The 23,971-nt window shown below is 40.3% G+C and overlaps 1 protein-coding gene across 1 annotated transcript in view; it reads right to left on the reverse strand.

Annotated features, from left to right (window-relative positions):
* Positions 1–304: 304 nt before the first annotated feature.
* Positions 305–23,971, reverse strand: part of RIOK1 (RIO kinase 1) — a 39,687-nt gene continuing 16,020 nt past the window's right edge. The window contains exons 13-17 of the mRNA XM_060614864.2: positions 21,891–21,956; positions 12,949–13,068; positions 12,069–12,122; positions 10,686–10,838; positions 305–9,153 (exon numbers count right to left, since the gene is read on the reverse strand). Coding sequence (XP_060470847.1) covers positions 9,043–9,153; positions 10,686–10,838; positions 12,069–12,122; positions 12,949–13,068; positions 21,891–21,956 — 504 coding nt within the window. The 3' untranslated portion in view covers positions 305–9,042. The remainder of the gene's footprint in view (positions 9,154–10,685; positions 10,839–12,068; positions 12,123–12,948; positions 13,069–21,890; positions 21,957–23,971) is intronic.

Genomic DNA, 23,971 nt, shown 5'->3' on the forward strand with positions numbered 1-23,971 from the left:
AAAGTACATGGAAGTCAATGAAAATGTTAACACCATAGCCCAAAAACTCTGGGACACAGAAGGCAGTCATAAGAAGGAAGTATAGAGCAATCCAGGCCTTCATTAAGAAGGAAAAAAGGTCTCAGATATACAACCTAATCTCACACCTTAAAGAGCTGGGGAAAAAACCAGCAAATAAAACCCAAAACCAGCTGAAGATGGGAAATAATAAAGATTAGAGCAGAAATCAATGCTATCAAAATCAAAAAACCAGTAGAACAGATCAATGAAACCAGGAGCTGGTTCTTGGAGAGAATTAACAAAATTGATAAACCACTAGCCAGTTTGATCAAAAAGAAAAAGGAAGGGACCCAAATAAATAAAATGAAGAATGAAAGAGGAGAGATCACAACCAACACTGCAGAAATACAAACAATAATAAGAGAATAAAACGAGCAATTATATGCCAATAAGTTGGGCAAACTGGAAGAAATGGACAATTGCTAGAAACATATAAACTACCAAAACTGAAATAAGAAGAAACAGAAAATTTGAACAGACCCATAACCAGTAAAGAAATTTGTATTAGTAATCAAAAATCTCCCAAAAAAGAAAAGTCCAGGACTGGATGGCTTTCCAGGGGAATTCTACAAACATTTAAAGAACATTTAAAGAACATTCTTTTGAAGCTGTTCCAAAAAATAGAAATGGAGGGAAAACTGCCAAACCCATTCTATGAAGCCAGCATTATCTTGATTCCAAAACCAGACAAAGACCCCACTAAAAAGGAGAACTACAGACCAATTTCCCTGATGAACATGGATGCAAAAATCCCCAACAAGACACTAGCCAACCAATCCAACAATACATTAAAAGAATTATTCACCACGACCAAGTGGGATTCATACCTCGGATGCAGGGCTGGTTAAATATCCACAAAACAATCAATGTGATACATCACATCAATAAAAGAAAGGACAAGAACCACATGATCCTCTAAAAAGATGAAGAGAAAGGATGTGACCAAATACAGCATCCTTTCTTGATAAAAACTCTCAAGAAAGTAGGGATAGAAGGATCATACCTCAAGACCACAAAAGCCACGTATGAAAGACCCACCACTAATATCCTCAACGGGGAAAAACTGAGAGCTTTCCCCCTAAGGTCAGGAACGTGACAGGGATAGCCACTCTCACTACTGTTATTAAACACAGTATTGGAAGTCCTAGCCTCAGCAATCAGACAACACAAGGGAATAATAGCCATCCAAATCAGCAAGAAGGAAGTCAAACTTTCACTCTTTGCAGATGACATGATATTCTATATGGAAAACCCAAAAGATTCCACCAAAAAACTGCTAGAATTGATCCATGAATTCAACAAATTCTCAGGATATAAAATCAATGCACAGAAATCTGTTGCATTTCTATACACTGATAATGAAACAACAGAAAGAGAAATCAAGGAATCAATCCCATTTACAATTGCACCAAAAACCATAAAATACCTAGGAATAAACCTAACCAAAGAAGTGAAAAATCTATATACTGAAAACTTTAGTAAGCTCATGAAAAAAATGAAGACACAAAAAAGTGGAAAAATATTCCATGCTCATGGATTGTAAGAATAAATATTGTTAAAATGTTGGTCCTACCCAAAGCAATCTACATATTCAATGCAATATATCAAAATATCACCAGCATTCTTCACAGAGCTAGAACAATCCCAAAATGTGTATGGAACCAGAAAAGACCCCAAATAGCCAAAGCAATCTTGAAAAAGAAAACCAAAGCTGGAGGCATCACAATCCCAGACTTCAAGATGTGTTACAAATACCACCAGGACAGTATGGTACTGGCACAAAAACAGATATTTAGAACAATGGAACAAAATAGAGAACCCAGAAATGGGCCCACAAATGTATGGCCAACTAATCTTTGACAAAGCAGGAAAGAATATCCAGTAGAATAAACACAGTGTCTTCAGCAAGTGGTGTTGGGACAACTGGACAGCGACATGCAGAAAAATGAACCGGGACCACTTTCTTGGAACTAGAGTGTATTATGTAAGCAAAATTAGAGAAAGACAAATATAACATGATTTCACTCGTATGTAGAATTCAAGATACAAAACAGATGAACATAAGGGAAGGGAAGCAAAAATAATATAAAAACAGGGAGGGGGACAAAACATCAGAGACTCAAATATAGACAACAAACAGAGGGTTGCTGGAGGGGTTGTGGGCAGGGGGGTTGGGCTATATGAGTAAGGGGCATTAAGGAAGACACTTGTTGGGATGAGCACTGGGTGTTATACATAGGGGATGAACCACTGGAATCTACTCCTGAAATCATTATTGTACTATATGCTAACTTGGATATAAACTAAAAAATTAAAAAAAAAAAAAGAGTTGGACACTTAAGTGACTAAGCCACCAAGGTACCCCTCAAGTCAGAACCATCTTTTAAAATAAATTTATCTTAAAAACTTTGTCTATTCAGTCTATATTTTAGAAAAGATGACAAAATGTGTAAACACAAATGTTGGTTTCAAAGATTCCCATTGTTACACATTGTGGTGATTGAAGAATTCATCAGTCAATCCAATTTTGGCTGAGCACTTTGGATAATGCTCAAATGGTGTCACATGGTCAAAGTCAAAATATCAATCTAGTTTAAAACCCATGAGTTCCAGGGACGCCTGGGTGGCTCTGTCGGCTAAGCGTCCAACTCGATTTCAGTTCAGGTCATGATCCCATGAACCATGAGAATAAGCCTCAGCGTTGGCTCTGTGCTAACAGTGCAGGAACAGGCTTGGGATTCTCCCCCCCACCCGACACCCCCGCCACTCCCCTGCTCTCGTGCACACACGCTCCCTCTCAAATAAATACTAAAAACAAAAACCCATCAGTTCCATTGACTTGAGTGCCACAGGGGCAGTGCTATAGTCTACAGACAAAGCTCGGGTCAGCCACTTTAAAGTGGACACCGCTGGTCAGGGTAGGGCTAGAGAGGGTACAAAGAAGTCCACATCAACTTCTACTTTTCATTGTTATGAACATGAGGGGCGCATCCAATTGATGTAATACCCTCATTTTTGTTTAAGGAACACGACCTATCACTCACTTAAATATTTATGGAGCATTTACTATGTTTCAGACAGCATTCTAGGTGCTGGGATACAAAACTGAACAAAGGTAAAAATCCTTGCCCTTATGAAGCTTACATTCTAATCAGAGTTTCGGAAGTGAGCGAAGACACGTGATATACAGAAGTAAATTCAATATCTAAGTAAGTGAGTTAGAAGAGCTCTAGAAAAACAGTGCAAAGGTAATAAAGAATGTAGGGGCCTTAGGGAAGTGGGCAGACAGCCATGCCAAACAGTGGTTAGGACAGGGCACTCAGAAGGTGGCATCATATTTTAAAACAAGGATCAGGTTCGGCAGAACTAAAGCTTCCATCAGCCTTTGTTCTTTATACAGGTTCTCCAACTGCACCCTACTAGTGGCATCTGAATTTCAGACCCAAAAGTTCATTTCAAGTGACACCAAGCAAGTCCAGGACCAGTAGGCATCACGATTCTGCCTATACCGACTTTATTTGGCCCACATGGTTAAACCTTGATGCTCAGGCAAAAACAGTTACTTAAAAATAATAAGACAAGTATATAGACACTAAGTGACAAGCCCTGTTTTTAATACGCTTTAAATCATCTTAAAAAACACTTTTATGGAAACTTTTATACATAGAAATAGAATAACACAATGAATCCTATACACCCATTACTCTCAGCTTTAGCACTTACTAATGTTCTGATCTTGTCTTGTCTACTGCAGGGATGGGGATAAAGATGGAGTATTTTCAAGCAATCCCAGACATCCTATTTGTCTGACCCATAAAGTCTTCAGTCCACACAGAGAGCACAATTTTTAAAATGGAACAATACCACCCTCATATCCAGTAAAATTACAATTCCTTCCTATCATCATCGAATACCTACTCCATTTTAAATTTATTCTGTTTGCCTAACAAACAAACAAAAAAAGCCCATCTTCTTACAATTGATTTGGTCTAATCAGGATCCAAACGACGTCCCCAGCATTGGCATGCCTGCCTCTTAGACTTCTTTCACTTTTTGCAACAGTTTTTCTTCCTTTTTCCCTGACAGATATTCTGACTCTGGATTTGGATGACTGATTCCTCCCAGCCTCAGTTAATCCAGCCCCTGTGTGCCGCTGACCACATCTGGAGACTACCTGGATTCAGGCTCAGTGGCTTCTGTAGGAGGCAAGATACTTCACAGGTGGCTGTGTTGCGCTTCTTCCTACTCCACAACAGGAGCGCCCACGGGTCTGGCTGTTCCACTTTCAGTGACTGAGCAATGGGTCTAGGCACTGAAGGCCTGATCCACCCCTCACCAAGCTCTCCTCAGCGTCCTTCACAGGAACTCTGTGAGGTGGGCCCCACTACTATCTCCACAGAGGTCGCCGCATCTGTCTACTTCATGGCATCAGGTTCTGAGAACCTGAAGCCGCCAACACCACCAAGGCTTGGCCTGCACCTGAGCTCAAATAGATCCCTTCCCTTTCTAAGTCCTGAAACACTCCCACGGGGTCTTTCAGAACTCGTTGTCAGACACCAAGAGCCTTGTGTCCTCAGCATCTCCTCTGAGGGTTCCCTTTTACTTACTGCATTTAAACTCTGGCTCTCCTGGGGGCACTGCTCAACCTGCCACCCTTAGTTTCATGTCATCAGACACCGCTCACTTCCCCTCCAAGTGGCAAGCATCGATGCCACGCCCTCCCCGGCCCACTTCCCTTCTCTCCCTGAAGACTGAAGCAGGGCTCCTACGGACACTCTAAAACTAGGCCTGTCCTAACACAGATGGCCCTGCCATGCCCTAGCCTCAGTTCCTTGGCCTTCCGGCCTTCAACGCTTTTGTCTGCTACCCTCCCGTGGCCACTCCCACCCATGGCTGCACCGCAGATATGTCCAAGGGCAACTTTCCATTAGTATGACCTTAAACATACCTTTCTCTGGCCTCCTCTGTTTTTCCAACTTCTGCACGCTAGTAGCATCGTGACTCCAACAATTCTTTGGCCCCAAGGACCTACCACTTTTTCAATGACAAATCTAGAACCCCATGATGGTCACAAACAGTGGTTACACAGGTTAAAAATCTCATCCAAAGAGGATGAGGTTGATCAGGCTTTAAACAAAACTACTACTAAACAAACAAACAAACAAAAACTATTAAGTAGCACTCATGAGACATGGAAGCGTCTCAGAGAGCTACAAGTAGCTCTGCTCACACACTAGATGACCCCCTTACCGTTCTGGGGGGGGGGGGGGGAATGAGGACAAAGATTGTGTGGCTGTGTGGTTACTCTAGCTGTAGGACAGCCACCTCCTCACACTCATGGCCTGCCAGCACTTAAAGCACGATGTGCAGTGACACAGAAGATGAAGGAAAGCTGAAAACCAAAGTCAAGAATTCCACCAATTCAAGTCTTGGTTCCTCAAATTCAAGTCCAGAGGTTTCCATAACACTATCAACTGGGACCAAGATGCATGGAGAACACAGGTGCAAGAAAAGCATCTTCTCCTTCGGAAACTAGCTTAGATGATTTGATACCCAGCATTCCAATTTGCCCTGGGGCATTTACAAAAGTCTTTATGTCCAAGGCAACACAAACCCAAAGGCTACAGAAGTTAAAAACTGCAACCGAAATGTAGGGACTGTGACAACTTAATCCGATTCAAAACACAGCATAAAGAGCTCTTGCTTAATGATTACCCATGGTTGAAAGCTGTGTCCATCTGATGTGCTCATAAAACATCTTCCTGGGAAACTATACTTTGAGGAGATGCTGATCAGTGCAACTCTTTCACCATGACAAAATAACCCCCAGAAATCAAGGTAGAACTCTGAACGGTCATGGTCTCTACTTACTGTGTGTATAAACAACTAAAAATTAGAAAACCTGTCAAGCTTTTGAAAACAAAAAGATTTTAATGTCCTCCTTTGGAGCCCATGACGTTTGAGATGTCCTTAAACCGAATTTTTTTTTTTACCAGCTTTTAGAACTTTTCAACTCTTCATTTGCCAATCCAAAAGACTAATGAGATCACAGCCACAAAACAGGATAGGCCCACTACCAAAAAACAGCAAGCTGCTCACACTGAATTCAACAGAACATTCTTGAAAAGGAGAGACCATCTCAAACAACCCTTTGTACCAAACCAAAACGTTTTCCAACCTCTTGAGTCCATCTTCATCAAGGAGAGAGAAAACTGAAGGAAACCTGATGCCAGCACAGAAACCTGGGTTTTCTACTTGTCAGACTGAGACAAATAGTGCCACCATAGTTCCTGTCTTTTTGCTGCAAGGCTGTGCTCAAATGCTGGAGCATCTGGGCCTGTGCAAGTTCTGGTCCCAAACTGCTTCATCACAGGAAGGATGACACCTAGAGCAGCCCTGGAGATAGCTGTGATTTTGTGCTTCAAAGAAATTATCCAAATTTCTCACAGTTAACTTTTAGAAAGAACGTACATTATTTGAAAGGATTAAGTATCAACAAAATATGACAGGAAATCAGATACATGTACAATTGACAAAATTATGTACCAGCCTTTGAGTCAAAGACCCAAACCTCATCCCTCCGGATGGAAAGTAACTGTACAACCAATAATCCATGGGCACTTAAAACCTGTCAGGCACTCAAAATTCAATTGCAACTGAAGTCAGCAAATAGCTCTAGAAGTCTGCCTAAGAAGAGACTCCTTCTAAGCCTTCTGGTGAGAAAGACAGGAATGGGGACATACAGTTTCAGACAAGTTTGCCAGGAATATTACCAGTGGCCCACAAATCCAAACAGGGAAACAGCCTATCAGCAAGACAGTTATTAGAAAAATGTTCCTCAAATTAGAATCTACCCCCTCCCCTTTGTTTAAAGTAGGTTCCACGCCCAGCGTGGGGCCCAAATTGGGGCTTGAACTCACGACCCTCATGCTTAACCAAGCTACCCAGACACCCCCTAGAATCTCCCTATAGTCCCAAATTTTGGTATTTTACAAGCCACTTCCTCCCGGAAGCAATGCAAATGAGAAGGAATTGTCCCTGTATCTTGCTGACACTACTTCTGCCCAAGAGAAATTGATTCCAAACTTCATAATTACATTAGATTCACCAAAAGATAGCACTGAGAAACTTGGCCTCTTCAAATACACCCTGTCAGAGACTAAGACCAAACAAATACAACATAGGGAAGATCCTGAAGATAAAACCCTCAAAGGTGTATAGAATTGTTAAGTCTGTTTCTGCTTTCCCTTTGGTTAATTGTAGAATATTTTAGAGGGGCTGTTGTATTTCACTGAATTACATTTTGCATTTTGAACTTTTTGAAGTCAGGGAGAAGATCGTATGAACATAATAAATGTGATCTAATATTTTAAAAGCTTAGTTGACCACCCCCACTAGCCCACCAACCTTCAAACAAGCAGGTGCAAGCTTCAGTTTAAGGTAAACTAAGCTTATTTGTAGCAACTGTTTCTGATGCAAGGGCTAAAACAGACATTTCTAACATAAAGTATATGATAAAAAGTTAAAAATTAATTTCTTTTGACCTTTGTGCTTTGTTGCAATGTAAGCTTTTATCTCATCTCTTACCCCCAAAACCTGCTCCAGCCACATTCCTTCCCAACACAGGAAGTGGCAACTCCAACAGTCTCTCAGTTGCTTGGGTCACAAATCCTGAAGTCATCCCTCACTGTCTGTCACACGCCTGATACATACTCCCCTCAGCACATCAGGGTTGCTCCACTTTGTGTTACACCCAGAATCCCACTGCTCTCTCCAAGTCCACTGCTACCATCCTAGACCAAGTCACCACCATCGCTCACGTGGGCTACCACCGTAAGCACCCACTGGTCTCCCACCCTTGCTTCCTACTCAGGACTCCACACAGGCTAGAGAGATCAAGATCCTCCCAAAACCCAAGTCAGATCATATCCTTCCTCTGCTCAAAACCTTCTAATAGCCTGGCACCATCGGATCTCCTCTTTCTCAGTTATGGGAGTCTCTTGTTTCTAGAACTTTCTGGCACACTTCTGTCTCAAGGCCTTCCCACCTGTTGTGCCTGGAATACCCTTCTCTCCGAATATGCACACGACTCACATTCTTCAAGTATTTGCTCAAATGTAGCTGCTTAGTGTGGACTGTTTGACAATGGCAGCCTCCTTCCTCCCCAGGAGTTCTCTCTTTACTGCATCCTTTCTCTCCACAGAATTCACCACCTACTCAGATACTGTTTTTTATTTACTTGTTTAACGTTTTCCTTTCAAAATGTAAACTATCTGAAGGTAGTAATTTTTTGGTTTTGTTTACTTCTGTATCCCTAGCACCTGAGCCACTCAAATATTTGATGAGTGAATGAACAGGCCAAACAGCGGAGTGTGAAACAGCTTACGAACTGGGATGTCTGAACTCAAGAGTATCAGAGATGATGCATAAGTGCATCACAAATGAACATCAATGCATACCTCACGGTTGTAACAGTTGCAGTGAATGATTATGTCAACAGCCATGTGAATTCTCTTCGAAGGGAAACTCCCTTCTACAGAAACCGTGGCCCTGTGATCAAATGATTTCAGATGGGTCTCTGGCATGTACAAACAAAGCAAATACAATCTGCCAAGTCTGTCCAAAGTGCCTTTACACTTAAAGACGATGAATGCTCATTACATTATAACATTTATGATGCCTCAAAAAACACACTGCAGGAGAAAAAAATACATATAAAAATAAAATTGTACAAAGTTCTTCATATAGTTGCTTAAATAAATCCTCTGTCAATACCACACAGAGGCAGTGACTGGGTCTAGATAAGAGAGCTTAGAGCTTTTTACATAATTAGATGAGAACACGTAACTCCGTCTTCACGACACTGCCGTGATAACCTCAGTTAAAATCAGTAGCACGTCTTCAAGACGCAGCTCATAGCTCACAGTGTGGGTGAGAAAAGTGACAGATGGTAAATTACTCTTATGTTGTGGCATTCTGATTCTATTTGCCCTTTTTCATCCTGGCGGTCTTCTCCTTTCTTTTTTTCACATGTTTTGGAATTTTGTTTTTTCTTTTCTCTCTCTGGGCTTCCTTGACCATCTTTTTTCTTTCCTGTAAAAAAACAAAAATAAACTAAAAGAACCTGCAGACTTCATTTGTTCAGGGTATTAACTTTACTATTACAACTAAGTAAAAAAATATATGTCAAAAGATAAAAGTGAATATAGCTAGATGAAAATGATTATGATTTAGTAGTGAAATTTCGTTCGAAATTTGTCTTTGGAGTTTCTTAACATAAATTTGTGGAGCACTTGGGTGGCTCAGTTGGTTAAGTGTCTGACTCTTGATTTTGGCTCAGGTCATGATCTCCCAGGTTCCTGGGTTTGAACCCCACATCAGGCTCTGCTCTGACAGCATAGCACCTGCTTGGGATTCTCTCTTTCCCTCTCTCTCTGCCTCTCCCTGACTCACACTCACTCTCTCTCTCTCAAAAATAAATAAACATTAAAAAAAAAAAACGGGGTGCCTGGGAGGCTCAGTCGCTCAGGTCATGATTTCACAGTTCGTGAGGTCAAGCCCTGCATCAGGCTCTGTGCTGACAGCTCAGAGTCTGGAGCCTGCTTCAAATTCTGTGTCTCCTTCTCTCTCTGTTCCTCTCCTGCTTACACTCTGTCTCTCTCTCAAAAACAAAGACTAAAAAAAAAAAAATAAAAACAAAAAACAAAAAACAACCCTGAAGACTGCCAGGTGCACCTAGATTAGCCAGTCGGTTAAGTGACTCTTAATTTCTGCTTAGGTCATGATCTCAGGATCCTGAGATCTATGCCCAGCATGGAGCCTGCTTAAGATTCCCTCCCTCCCTCTCTGTCTCTTCCCCCCACCCTCAGCTCCTCCCCCACACCCTGTCTCTAAAAGAAAAGAAAAGAAAAGAAGAAAAGAAAAAAAAAGAGAAAAGAAAAGAAAAGAAAAGAGAAAGAAATTTGAAGACTGCCAAACAGAAATATCTGGGAGGATTATTAAATGTTTGCAACTAATTTTCTTCACAAGTTTCATACTCTAAGAGAAATAAAGGTTGGAAACAGACTAAGCATTTCTAGTAGATTGAAAGAGAAAATTCTGTGCACGTGAGCTCGTGAGCTCGGTATGTCTCTCAGAAGTCTTAGGACCCACATGTTGTAAAGTTTAAAGGATCAAGCTAAGAATAAAGAGTAACATTTACACAGCAGTCATGTATCATTCAGTCAGTAGTGTCTCTTGTCCATGGCTAGGAGTGGAGTAAGTCTTTTAGATCCTGGCAACACTTGACGGGGCTGCAAATCCCCTGTAAAATGGCGTTTCAGTATTTCATCATGGGACAACTCCAACATCATTTGTATTTCAAGTGAATTACAATCATTTCTGATCAATGAATTCAGTGCGTCCTTCTCTCTAGGCAGTGCCCAGGGACCTCTTAATAGCAGTCCAATCCCTAAACAGTGTGACTTCCAAAGGCAAAGTTCACACTTAGAAACTAGATCTACAACTGGAAGTACTTACTGATCAATACTATTTTCTGCCATCATAATCTAGATACGTGAGCAAAGAGAAATGAGGCTGGCTTTGCTGCCACATTGAAGAACAAGGGAATCTGAGTTCTCACTAACCTTTTTATCAACTTCAGGGTCAGCAGCGGGTTTCCTGGAGCAGGCCTGGTCTCCCTGCTCTTCAGAGTCTGTGTCAGAACACTCAGAGCTTCCAGCATCATCTGAATCAGAACAAGCCTTTTCCTTAACCTGATCTTCCAGAAGTGCAGGAACCTTGAAAATATTACAAAACCATGTCATTCGAAACCACTTAGTTATCTATTCTTAAATGTGTTAAAGCCACAGTTCAGATTTTTTAGCCTTGCAGATATACACTGAAAAACAACATCCTGTACTGAAGCATCGAAAACAACAGAACATCAGGGCAGAAGCTAGAAAACAGCCCATCTCGTAAGGCTCAAGAACATACCCAAATGAAGGAACTGGGGCTTTCCCGGGTGACTCAGATCAAAGACAGAACTGAGCTGGAATATCGAAAGATGTGAAATATAGATGGAAGTAAGAATTAAAAGATTTATTTGGATAACCTCACAGCTGTTTTCCTATGAATACGATTTCAAGCAACAATTTATTGTTAATCAAAAGGGAAAACAATATTTAAACAAGAGAGATTTTCTTTTCTGATGTTTAGAAGTTTTAGCAGAAAGCATTTTTAAAGAACAAGAGGTTTTCTTTTTATAATAAAAAGTAAACTTTAAAAGGGAACTGTACAAAAAGGTTTCCTAGCCAGTTTTAACAAAATGTTCCTGGCCTGGAATTCATGGCACAACAGCCCTGTAACACTTGCTATATATAACACACAGTGAGTATGTGAGTTTTCCTAATTTGATTCTTCCAAAAACAAACACACATCAAATTTTCAAAAAGCAAACTATGATCCTTCACATTTAAGCCTTTAGTTAAGAACATTAAAATAACAAGAACTGCCTTTATTTACTACTGCTTAATTAGAATTAATCTGCACCATCCTGAAATGTAAAACAAAATAAAACAAGACTTTTCCAAGAAAAAACCCCTAAGGAATCCAGCAGTATAAGACTGCTAGACTCATGAGGAGATTGCTCTTCAACAGGTTATAAAGCAGGAGACCAGATTCCATTGTGTTTTGTTTTTTTTTTTAAAGCTGACTGTAAAAACATTAAGAAATACATGGCTATCATCAATAATTTCACAAATGAAGACCAGGATATAAAAAATATCACTGCCTCAGCAACAACAATAGAACAATTCGGAGGCAGAATGAGAAATAAACCGTAAATTCCCAAATTTCAGTCTTAGGATTAAAAGAATGAACACAAAAAGGGCATTTCTGAAAATTCCCATGAACTTGGAAAGGATCTATACTAATATAATACCACTGTTAATTTAATTCTAGTATACATCAAGTTTTACACCCTCCAAAGGAGTATTCACGTAAGTAAACAGCAACACATGTTCTCATACCTTCTGAACTCCTGACAAATCTTTCTTCATTCCCGTAACAGTTTGGTACAGAATCTTATAACCAAAGAGACAAAAAAGAAGAGTCAACATAAACCTACGCTGTGAAGAACACACCCTGTAATATTATGGAAGAACGCTGGGAGCTGACCGGTACCTTCTGTGATTATTAAAAGGAGCCTAAAATTTATCTCCTCTTAACACACAGTTTATTCTTGGTGGGAATTATTCTTGCCCACCAAACATAAGAGACATGAGCAAACTCTGGCCCACAACCTGCCCACAACCTACCCACAGCTTGATGGTTTTTACAGATGAAACTCTGCCACCAACCTGATGACACAAAACTCTAACTCTGAATCTCAATTAAATGAAATGTATTCTGCTCCCCCAAATAACTCCATTCTTCTCTCATTAATAGGAATTGTGATTAGTAGGAATTGATTATTATTAAAGAGCGTTTAATTTCATCAGTAAATACTTGGGGAAATTTTTTCTTTGTTATATAATGACCTACATAATAGCCTCCAATTTGCTTCCTGGCCTGCAAAGTCAAAAATATTTACTATCTGGCTTTTTCACAGAAAAAAAAATGTTCCAGACCTTGAAACACATATGTTAACAGACCCACTATAACAATGATTTATAGCCTAGACTTCAACAGATATCTTCAATTTTCTGCAACTATCGTCTATTGGACTCAAATGTGTCATTTTTTCACAAATGCCAGTGAACATCCTTTACATCCAATACACAGAAAGGACCTGTTAATGCAAAGGGAATTAGTCATCTCACTAGATTAGAAGCCAACAGTCAAGAGGCAGGTATGTGACAGTAGCTTCCTCTGTAAATTTGCTTGCTATATACAAATCAAGCTACTCACATTGTCTTGTTGGGCATTCATGGCCATATCCTCTTCCTTCAATTTCATCATTATATCCACATCCCTCTCGTAATTTTTTACTTCGTTTAAGGTTCTAGGAATGTATGCTCGCTTAAACACCTGACACACACAGAGAAAAGTAAAACCAAAAGTGCTATTCACATGCTTCTCTCATTCACTGAGCATCCCACACCCGTCATGTCACAGAATCTATCGTCATCTACAACACTGATTTTCAGCCAGGTTCTCCGCACACACTGGTGTTTACATCTGCTGTGTGGTGTGCCAAAAGGAATTTGTTACTAACGATAAAATATGAAATGATTTGAAGTTACCCTTAAAATAACACCTCTCTCCCTTCATTTGCATTCTCAAAAGCTTTTCTGAGTGGGAAAGGAAGGAATGGAGTTGCATTAGCAAGTGCTGCCCCTGGTTATGCCTTACAAAGGAACATGTTCTTACATGGAAATATTGTCTGTCCTGTGCTATGGTGAAAAGGGTTCAGAATTGGTGATAAATATAGGGTGCCTCATAGTCATCCATCACACTAATAGCTGTGAGAACATGGATCACACTCACAAAAAATCCACTGATCTTCAAGGCTAAAACAATTTTCTTTTTTACCAGAAATATTTAAAATCTACAACGTTACTGAAATCAACATATAAATCATTTTAAAATTCACAGTCATGAGTTGCAGTTCTCATGAACACTACATCGAGCCAGCGGTATTTCACGAGTGAAACTTTTATCTTTTAAGATAGGAGTCAAATGTCGCCACACTTTTCATAGTTGTTGACGGAATGATGGATGAATAAAATGAATTGCTTAAGAAATCGGCACTGAGGATTTCCAGTCACTCGCTTTGTGAGAGACACCACTGCCAAACTGTGAAGCCAAACAAACCACTCAGGCTAGCTAGACCTAAAGGGAAGCTTATGGGTCACATGAGCTCCCATCTCCATCTGGTGTGGCTCCACCTCTTGAATTTTAATCTTTGTGGAAAGTACAGGCATCCAGGAGTTCTGTGGAGCAGAGAAGAGAGCCATAAATAGATTGGTCCGGAAGATGGCGGCGTAGGAGGACGCGGGGCTCACAGCGCGTCCTGCCGATCATTTAGATTCCACCTACACCTGCCTAAAGAACCCAGAAAACCGCCAGAGGATTAGCAGAAGGGAGTCTCCGGAGTCAAGCGCAGACGAGAGGCCCACGGAAGAGGGTAGGAAGGGCGGCGAGGCGGTGCGCGCTCCACGGACTGGCGGGAGGGAGCCGGGGCGGAGGGGCGGCTCGCCGGCCAAGCGGAGCCCCCGAGTCTGGCTGGCAAAAGCGGAGGGGCCGGACAGACTGTGTTCCGACAGCAAGCGCGACTTAGCGTCTGGGAGGTCATAAGTTAACAGCTCTGTGCGGAAAGCGGGAAGGCTGGAGGACAAAAGGAGGGAGAGCTGCTGAGCCCCCGGACGGCAGAGCTCAGCTTGGCGGGGAACAAAGGCGCCAGCGCCATCTCCCCCGCCCATCCCCCAGCCAAAATCCCAAAGGGAACCAGTTCCTGCCAGGGAACTTGCTCGCTCCGCGCAAACACCCAACTCTGTGCTTCTGCGGAGCCAAACCTCCGGCAGCGGATCTAACTCCCTCCCGCTGCCACAGGGCCCCTCCTGAAGTGGATCACCTAAGGAGAAGCGAGCTAAGCCTGCCCCTCCAGCCCCCGTGCACCTTGCCTACCCACCCCAGCTAATACGCCAGATCCCCAGCAACACAAGCCTGGCAGTGTGCAAGTAGCCCAGACGGGACACGCCACCCCACAGTGAATCCCGCCCCTAGGAGAGGGGAAGAGAAGGCACACACCAGTCTGACTGTGGCCCCAGCAGTGGGCTGGGGGCAGACGTCGGGTCGGACTGCGGCCCCGCCCACTAACTCCAGTTATACACCACAGCACAGGGGAAGTGCACTGCAGGTCCTCACCACGCCAGGGACTCTCCAAAATGACCAAACGGAAGAATTCCCCTCAGAAGAATCTCCAGGAAATAACAACAGCTAATGAACTGATCAAAAAGGATTTAAATAATATAACAGAAAGTGAATTTAGAATAATAGTCATAAAATTAATCGCTGGGCTTGAAAACAGTATACAGGACAGCAGAGAATCTCTTGCCACAAAGATCGAGGGACTAAGGAACAGTCACGAGGAGTTGAAAAACGCTTTAAACGAATTGCAAAACAAAATGGAATCCACGATGGCTCGGCTTGAAGAGGCAGAGGAGAGAATAGGTGAACTAGAAGATAAAGTTATGGAGAAAGAGGAAGCTGAAAGAAAGAGAGATAAAAAAATCCAGGAGTATGAGGGGAAAATTAGAGAACTAAGTGATACACTAAAAAAAAATAATATACGCATAATTGGTATCCCAGAGGAGGAAGAGAGAGGGAAGGGTGCTGAAGGGGTACTTGAACAAATTATAGCTGAGAACTTCCCTGAACTGGGGAAGGAAAAAGGCATTGAAATCCAAGAGGCACAGAGAACTCCCTTCAGACGTAACTTGAATCGATCTTCTGCACGACATATCATAGTGAAACTGGCAAAATACAAGGATAAAGAGAAAATTCTGAAAGCAGCAAGGGATAAACGTGCCCTCACATATAAAGGGAGACCTATAAGACTCGTGACTGATCTCTCCTTTGAAACTTGGCAGGCCAGAAAGGCTTGGCACGATATCTACAGTGTGCTAAACAGAAAAAATATGCAGCCGAGAATCCTTTATCCAGCAAGTCTGTCATTTAGAATAGAAGGAGAGATAAAGGTCTTCCCAAACAAACAAAAACTGAAGGAATTTGTCACCACGAAACCAGCCCTACAAGAGATCCTAAGGGGGATCCTGTGAGACAAAGTACCAGAGACATCGCTACAAGCATAAAACATACAGACATCACAATGACTCTAAACCCATATCTTTCTATAATAACACTGAATGTAAATGGATTAAATGCGCCAACTAAAAGACATAGGGTATCAGAATGGATAAAAAAACAAGACCCATCTATTTGCTGTCTACAAGAGACACATTTCAGATCTGAGGACACCTTTAGATTGAGAGTGAGGGGATGGAGAACTATTTATCATGCTCCTGGAAGCCAAAAGAAAGCTGGAGTAGCCATACTTATATCAGACAAACTAGACTTTAAATTAAAGGCTGTAACAAGAGATGAAGAAGGGCATTATATAATAATCACAGGGTCTATCCACCAGGAAGAGCTAACTATTATAAATGTCTATGCGCCAAATACCCGAGCCCCCAGATATATAAAACAATTACTCATAAACATAAGCAACCTTATTGATAAGAATGTGGTCATTGCAGGGGACTTTAACACCCCACTTACAGAAATGGATAGATCATCTAGACACACAGTCAATAAAGAAACAAGGGCCCTGAATGATACATTGGATCAGATGGACTTGACAGATATATTTAGAACTCTGCATCCCAAAGCAACAGAATATACTTTCTTCTCGAGTGCACATGGAACATTCTCCAAGATAGATCATATACTGGGTCACAAAACAGCCCTTCATAAGTTTACAAGAATTGAAATTATACCATGCATACTTTCAGACCACAATGCTATGAAGCTTGAAATCAACCACAGGAAAAAGTCTGGAAAACCTCCAAAAGCATGGAGGTTAAAGAACACCCTACTAACGAATGAGTGGGTCAACCAGGCAATTAGAGAAGAAATTAAAACATATATGGAAACAAACGAAAATGAAAATACAACAATCCAAACGCTTTGGGATGCAGCGAAGGCAGTCCTGAGAGGAAAATACATTGCAATCCAGGCCTATCTCAAGAAACAAGAAAAATCCCAAATACAAAATCTAACAGCACACCTAAAGGAAATAGAAGCAGAACAGCAAAGGCAGCCTAAACCCAGCAGAAGAAGAGAAATAATAAAGATCAGAGCAGAAATAAACAATATAGAATCTAAAAAAACTGTAGAGCAGATCAACGAAACCAAGAGTTGGTTTTTTGAAAAAATAAACAAAATTGACAAACCTCTAGCCAGGCTTCTCAAAAAGAGAAGGGAGATGACCCAAATAGATAAAATCATGAATGAAAATGGAATGATTACAACCAATCCCTCAGAGATACAAACAATTATCAGGGAATACTATGAAAAATTATATGCCAGCAAATTGGACAACCTGGAAGAAATGGACAAATTTCTAAACACCCACACTCTTCCAAAACTCAATCAGGAGGAAATAGAAAGCTTGAACAGACCCATAACCAGCGAAGAAATTGAATCGGTTATCAAAAATCTCCCAACAAATAAGAGTCCAGGACCAGATGGCTTCCCAGGGGAGTTCTACCAGACATTTAAAGCAGAGATAATACCTATCCTTCTCAAGCTATTCCAAGAAATAGAAAGGGAAGGAAAACTTCCAGACTCATTCTATGAAGCCAGTATTACTTTGATTCCTAAACCAGACAGAGACCCAGTAAAAAAAGAGAACTACAGGCCAATATCCCTGATGAATATGGATGCAAAAATTCTTAATAAGATACTAGCTAATCGAATTCAACAGCATATAAAAAGAATTATTCACCATGATCAAGTGGGATTCATTCCTGGGATGCAGGGCTGGTTCAACATTCGCAAATCGATCAACGTGATACATCACATTAACAAAAAAAAAGAGAAGAACCATATGATCCTGTCAATCGATGCAGAAAAGGCCTTTGACAAAATCCAGCACCCTTTCTTAATAAAAACCCTTGAGAAAGTCGGGATAGAAGGAACATACTTAAAGATCATAAAGGCCATTTATGAAAAGCCCACAGCTAACATCATCCTCAACGGGGAAAAACTGAGAGCTTTTTCCCTGAGATCAGGAACACGACAGGGATGCCCACTGTCACCGCTGCTGTTTAACATAGTGCTGGAAGTTCTAGCCTCAGCAATCAGACAACAAAAGGAAATCAAAGGCATCAAAATTGGCAAAGATGAAGTCAAGCTTTCGCTTTTTGCAGATGACATGATATTATACATGGAAAATCCGATAGACTCCACCAAAAGTCTGCTAGAACTGATACATGAATTCAGCAAAGTTGCAGGATACAAAATCAATGTGCAGAAATCAGTTGCATTCTTATACACTAACAATGAAGCAACAGAAAGACAAATGAAGAAACTGATCCCATTCACAATTGCACCAAGAAGCATAAAATACCTAGGAATAAATCTAACCAAAGATGTAAAAGATCTGTATGCTGAAAACTATAGAAAGCTTATGCAGGTAATTGAAGAAGATATAAAGAAATGGAAAGACATTCCCTGCTCATGGATTGGAAGAATAAATATTGTCAAAATGTCAATACTACCCAAAGCTATCTACACATTCAATGCAATCCCAATCAAAATTGCACCAGCATTCTTCTCGAAACTAGAACAAGCAATCCTAAAATTCATATGGAACCACAAAAGGCCCCGAATAGCCAAAGTAATTTTGAAGAAGAAGACCAAAGCAGGAGGCATCACAATCCCAGACTTTAGCCTCTACTACAAAGCTGTCATCATCAAGACAGCATGGTATTGGCACAAAAACAGACACATAGACCAATGGAATAGAATAGAAACCCCAGAACTAGACCCACAAACGTATGGCCAACTCATCTTTGACAAAGCAGGAAAGAACATCCAATGGAAAAAAGACAGTCTCTTTAACAAATGGTGCTGGGAGAACTGGACAGCAACATGCAGAAGGTTGAAACTAGACCACTTTCTCACACCATTCACAAAAATAAACTCAAAATGGATAAAGGACCTGAATGTGAGACAGGAAACCATCAAAACCTTAGAGGAGAAAGCAGGAAAAGACCTCTCTGACCTCAGCCGTAGCAATCTCTTACTCGGCACATCCCCAAAGGCAAGGGAATTAAAAGCAAAAGTGAATTACTGGGACCTTATGAAGATAAAAAGCTTCTGCACAGCAAAGGAAACAACCAACAAAACTAAAAGGCAACCAACGGAATGGGAAAAGATATTTGCAAATGACACATCGGACAAAGGGCTAGTATCCAAAATCTATAAAGAGCTCATCAAACTCCACACCCGAAAAACAAATAACCCAGTGAAGAAATGGGCAGAAAACATGAATAGACACTTCTCTAAAGAAGACATCCGGATGGCCAACAGGCACATGAAAAGATGCTCAACGTCGCTCCTTATCAGGGAAATACAAATCAAAACCACACTCAGATACCACCTCACGCCAGTCAGAGTGGCCAAAATGAAGAAATCAGGAGACTATAGATGCTGGAGAGGATGTGGAGAAACAGGAACCCTCTTGCACTGTTGGTGGGAATGCAAATTGGTGCAGCCGCTCTGGAAAGCAGTGTGGAGGTTCCTCAGAAAATTAAAAATAGACCTACCCTATGACCCAGCAATAGCACTGCTAGGAATTTATCCAAGGGATACAGGAGTACTGATGCATAGGGGCACCTGTACCCCAATGTTTATAGCGGCACTCTCAACAATAGCCAAATTATGGAAAGAGCCTAAATGTCCATCAACTGATGAATGGATAAAGAAATTGTGGTTTATATACACAATGGAATACTACGTGGCAATGAGAAAAAATGAAATATGGCCTTTTGTAGCAACATGGATGGAACTGGAGAGTGTGATGCTAAGTGAAATAAGCCATACAGAGAAAGACAGATACCATATGGTTTCACTCTTATGTGGATCCTGAGAAACGTAACAGAAACCCATGGGGGAGGGGAAGGAAAAAAAAAAAAAAAAGAGGTTAGAGTGGGAGAGAGCCAAAGCATAAGAGACTGTTAAAAACTGAGAACAAACTGAGGGTTGATGGGGGGTGGGAGGGAGGGCAGGGTGGGAGGGAGGGCAGGGTGGGTGATGGGTATTGAGGAGGGCACCTTTTGGGATGAGCACTGGGTGTTGTATGGAAACCAATTTGACAGTAAATTTCATATATTAAAAAAAAAATAAAATAAAATAAAATTGTGGATATTAAAAAAAAAATAAATAAATAAAATAAAATAAAATAAAATAAAAAAAAAAAAAAAATTCACAGTCATGAACTGAAACAGGATTTTCCTTCTTGAGTCAGATGTTTCAATAACTTCTTTAAAAATGTGCTCTATCTCAAGTATTATACTCTCTGATTTCAAACTACACTACAAAGCTATTATAATCAAGAGAGTATAGCACTAGCACAAAAACAGACACATAGATCAAGGAAACAGAATAAATAAGCCAGAAATAAACCCATGCATATAAGGTCAATGAATTTACAACAAAGGAGGTAAGAACACACAATGGGGAAAGGACAGTCTCTTCAACAAATGGTGGTGGGAAAACTGGAAGCCACATGCAAAAGAATGAAACTGGACCACTTTCTTACACCATTCACAAAAATAAACTCACAATAGAGCCAAGACCTAAATGGAGGACCCAAAACTATAAAACTCCTAAAAGAACATAAAGGCAGTAAAGTTAAACAACAGTGTTGGCAATATTTTTTGGATCTGTCTCCTCAGACAAGGGCAACAAAAGCAAAAATATGCAAATGGGACTGCATCAAACTTAAAAAGCTTTTTCACAGCAAACAAAGCCATCAACAAAACGAAAAGGCAGTCTACCGAATGGGAGAAAATATTTACAAATGATACATCTAATAAAGGGTTAATATCTAAAATATGTAAGGAACTCCTACAACTCACCACCAACAAAAAAACAATCTGATTTAAAAAATGGGCAGAGGACCTGAACAGAGATTTTTCCAAAGACACACAGATGGCCAACTTACCCATGAAAAGATGCTCAGGATCACTTATCATCAGGGAGATACAAATCTAAACCATAATGAGATATCACCTCACACCAGTCAGAATGGCTAGTATCAAAAATAAATCAGTGTTGGCAAGGGTATAGATAAAAGAGAACCCCCATGCACTGCTGGTGGGAATGCAAACTGGTGCAGCCACTATGGAAAACTATATGGAGGTTCCTCAAAAAATTAAAAACAGACCTACCATAAAATTCAGCAATTCTTCTGAGTATATAACCAAAGAAAATAAAAATACTAATTCAAAGAGATAGATGTACCCTATGTTCACTGAAGTATTATTTACAAAAGCCAAGATAAGGGAGTAACTTAAGTGTCCATCAACAAAGAAAATGGAGTGTATGTATGTATGTGGATACACATACACACACAGTAAAATAAAATTATTAGTAAAAAAAAAAAAAAAAGAATGAAATCTTGTCATTTGTGATAACATGGACAGACCTCAAGAGTATTACATTAAGTGAAATAAAAGAGACAGACAAATACTATAAGACTTCACCTATATGTCGATTCTAAAAAAAACAAAACAGAAACTGACTCATAATATAGAGAACAAGGTGGTGGTTGCCAGGTGGGGAGAGGATGAGGGGCAGAGCAAAATACGTGAAGGGGATTAAGAGGTACAAACTTCCAGTTTTAAAATAAGTCACATATAAAATACAGCATAGGGAATACGGTCAATAATATTGTAATAACTATGTATGGTGACAGATGGGAACTAGACTTATTGTGCTGACCATTTAGTAATGTATATAAACGTTGAATCACTGTGCTGTACACCTGAAAGTAATATAATACTGCACGTCAATTATTCTTCAAGTAAATAGAGTTCTCTATCTAGAAAAATTGTCTCATAGGCTGCTGAGTGGAATGATGTAGTGAAATGTATTTATATAATCTGGCTCAGTTAAATTATGCACAAGGAAAACAGTCATTTGAAAACTGCTTCTCTCTTAAAATCAAGTTTGTGACCTAGCATGCCCTTAAAACAAATAAAAAACAAAACACAAATAAAAAACAAAACACAAACAAAACTCAGTGTTTCCTAAGCCTGTGAGTAGATAATAAATCTTACCTCTTCATCCACATGATCTTGGCTGGACCTTTCTTCCTTGGTCCTTTGAGATGCTATTTCCATGGCCTTGGAAAGAAATCAGAAGTTACTTTCCTTTATATTCAACCTATAGAAGATGCATCCATTTCTCAATTTTAGTATAAACCTGCTCTAATTTTTACCAGTATCACCTCTACACTTCTGAAAGAAAAGACTCAGTGACCTCTAGTGATACAGGTTAGCTCTCTCAGTCAGACCTCACCAAAAAGGCTGCGGGAAGCTCACAAGTAACAGAATAAATCAAACTCACCTAGCCTCAGGGGATCCCCACCCCTTTCCTTAAGAGTAAAACTACTTTTCCTAATTTTTAAATGATTAGCAAAAACAGTTACTAACAGAAAACTGAGACCCAAAGAATGAAAGACGTATTCTTTAATTCTTGAATAGTCAATGAAAGAAATGAAAGAGGAAAGGTGGATTGTCCTTTTGAGTATGTGTCTCTAATGCTGTGGAAGCATCAACCACCAAAGAAAGCTCTTTGAACAAACGATGACTGACACTAAGGTGACAGATTTTACAAGAGTCTTCTGGCTTGTAAAATTGGATTCGTTCTCTACTTAGAATTCGTTTTCTACAGGAAAGAGGAAAAAATTGTGGTACTAGGTTTGCTTTACATTCAGACACTAAAATTAGTGCTTAAGAGTTTAGAAATAAAAATGATACCATTTATCCAATTAATATATGCAATTGCTTAGTATGCACCAGTACTGACTGAGGGACAGGCAATACAAGAAGAGAACTCCTGTCCCTTAACAGTTCATGGTCTAGTAAAGGGTGACAACACTAAAAAGAACTTAATAACAGAATGCAGTACAACTACTTCTATTACAGGCTCACATAATATGGGAAATACACCCGTGGAAACAATGATTTTTGCCTGATTCCTCCTGGAAAAAGCTTTTTGAACTGAGCTCTAACATTCACTAGGCAGAGCAAAATGTGCAAAGGTAGAAATGGGAAGGCATTCCAAGGAAAGGGGAGAATACAAAAAGGGTATGATAAAACCTGGAAAACTGTTTCGGGGCATATATGCCATGTATTCAGTATTCTAATATTTAGAGGCAACGAAAGTAAAAACAGATACACTGAAATCAAAAGGGTGTGACCAAGAGAGGGAAAAGGCAGCCCAAAGAATGGGAGAAAGTATCTATAAATCACAGATCTGATAAGGGGTTACTATTCAGAATATATAAAGAACTCCTGTAACTCAACAACAAAAAACAATCCAATTTAAAAATGGGCAAAAAAGTGGATGACATTTCCCCAAAGAAGATCTATGAATGGCCAACAAGCATGTGAAAAAACAGATGCTCAACATCACTAATCATCAGGGAAATGCAAATTAACAACTATAAGACACCACCTCACGCTCACCAGGATAGCTGTTCCAAAAACAGGAAAACACCAACAGGAAAACAAAACCAGAAAATGGCGAGGATGTGAGTATGTGGAGAAACTGGAATGCTTGCACAGTGTTGGGTGGCAATGTAAAATGGTATAGCCACTAAGGAAAACAGTGTTAAAATTAAAAGCAGAATTACCATATAATGCAGCAATTCCACTTTTGGGTATGTGCCCAAAAGAAATAAAAGCAGGGTCTTGAAGAGGTATTTGTGCACCCGTGTTCATAGCAGCATTATTCACAACAGCTGAAAGGTAGAAGCAACTCAAGTGTCCATCCACACACGAATAGATAAACAAAATGTGCTGCATGCCACGAATGAATCTTGAGGACATTACGCTAAGGGGATCAAGTCAGCCAGAAACAGAAACAAACAGCTTGATTCCACTTATGTGAGGTACCTAGAGTAGGCAACATCACAGACAGAAAGTAGGATGGGCTGTGGGAGGGAAGAAAGAGGAGTTAATGTTTAATGGGCACAGAGTTTCTATTTTGCACAAGGAGAAAAGTTCTGAGATGGACGGTGGCGGTGGCGGCACATCATTGTGCATGCACTTAAGTGACATGTACACTTAAAAATGGTTACAATGGCAAGTTTTATGCTATGTACGTTTTACCACACTTTCAAAAATTCTAGGAT

The sequence above is a fragment of the Panthera onca genome, chromosome B2, assembly GCF_046562875.1.
Source record: "Panthera onca isolate mPanOnc1 chromosome B2, mPanOnc1 haplotype 2, whole genome shotgun sequence".
Lineage (NCBI taxonomy): Eukaryota > Metazoa > Chordata > Mammalia > Carnivora > Felidae > Panthera > Panthera onca.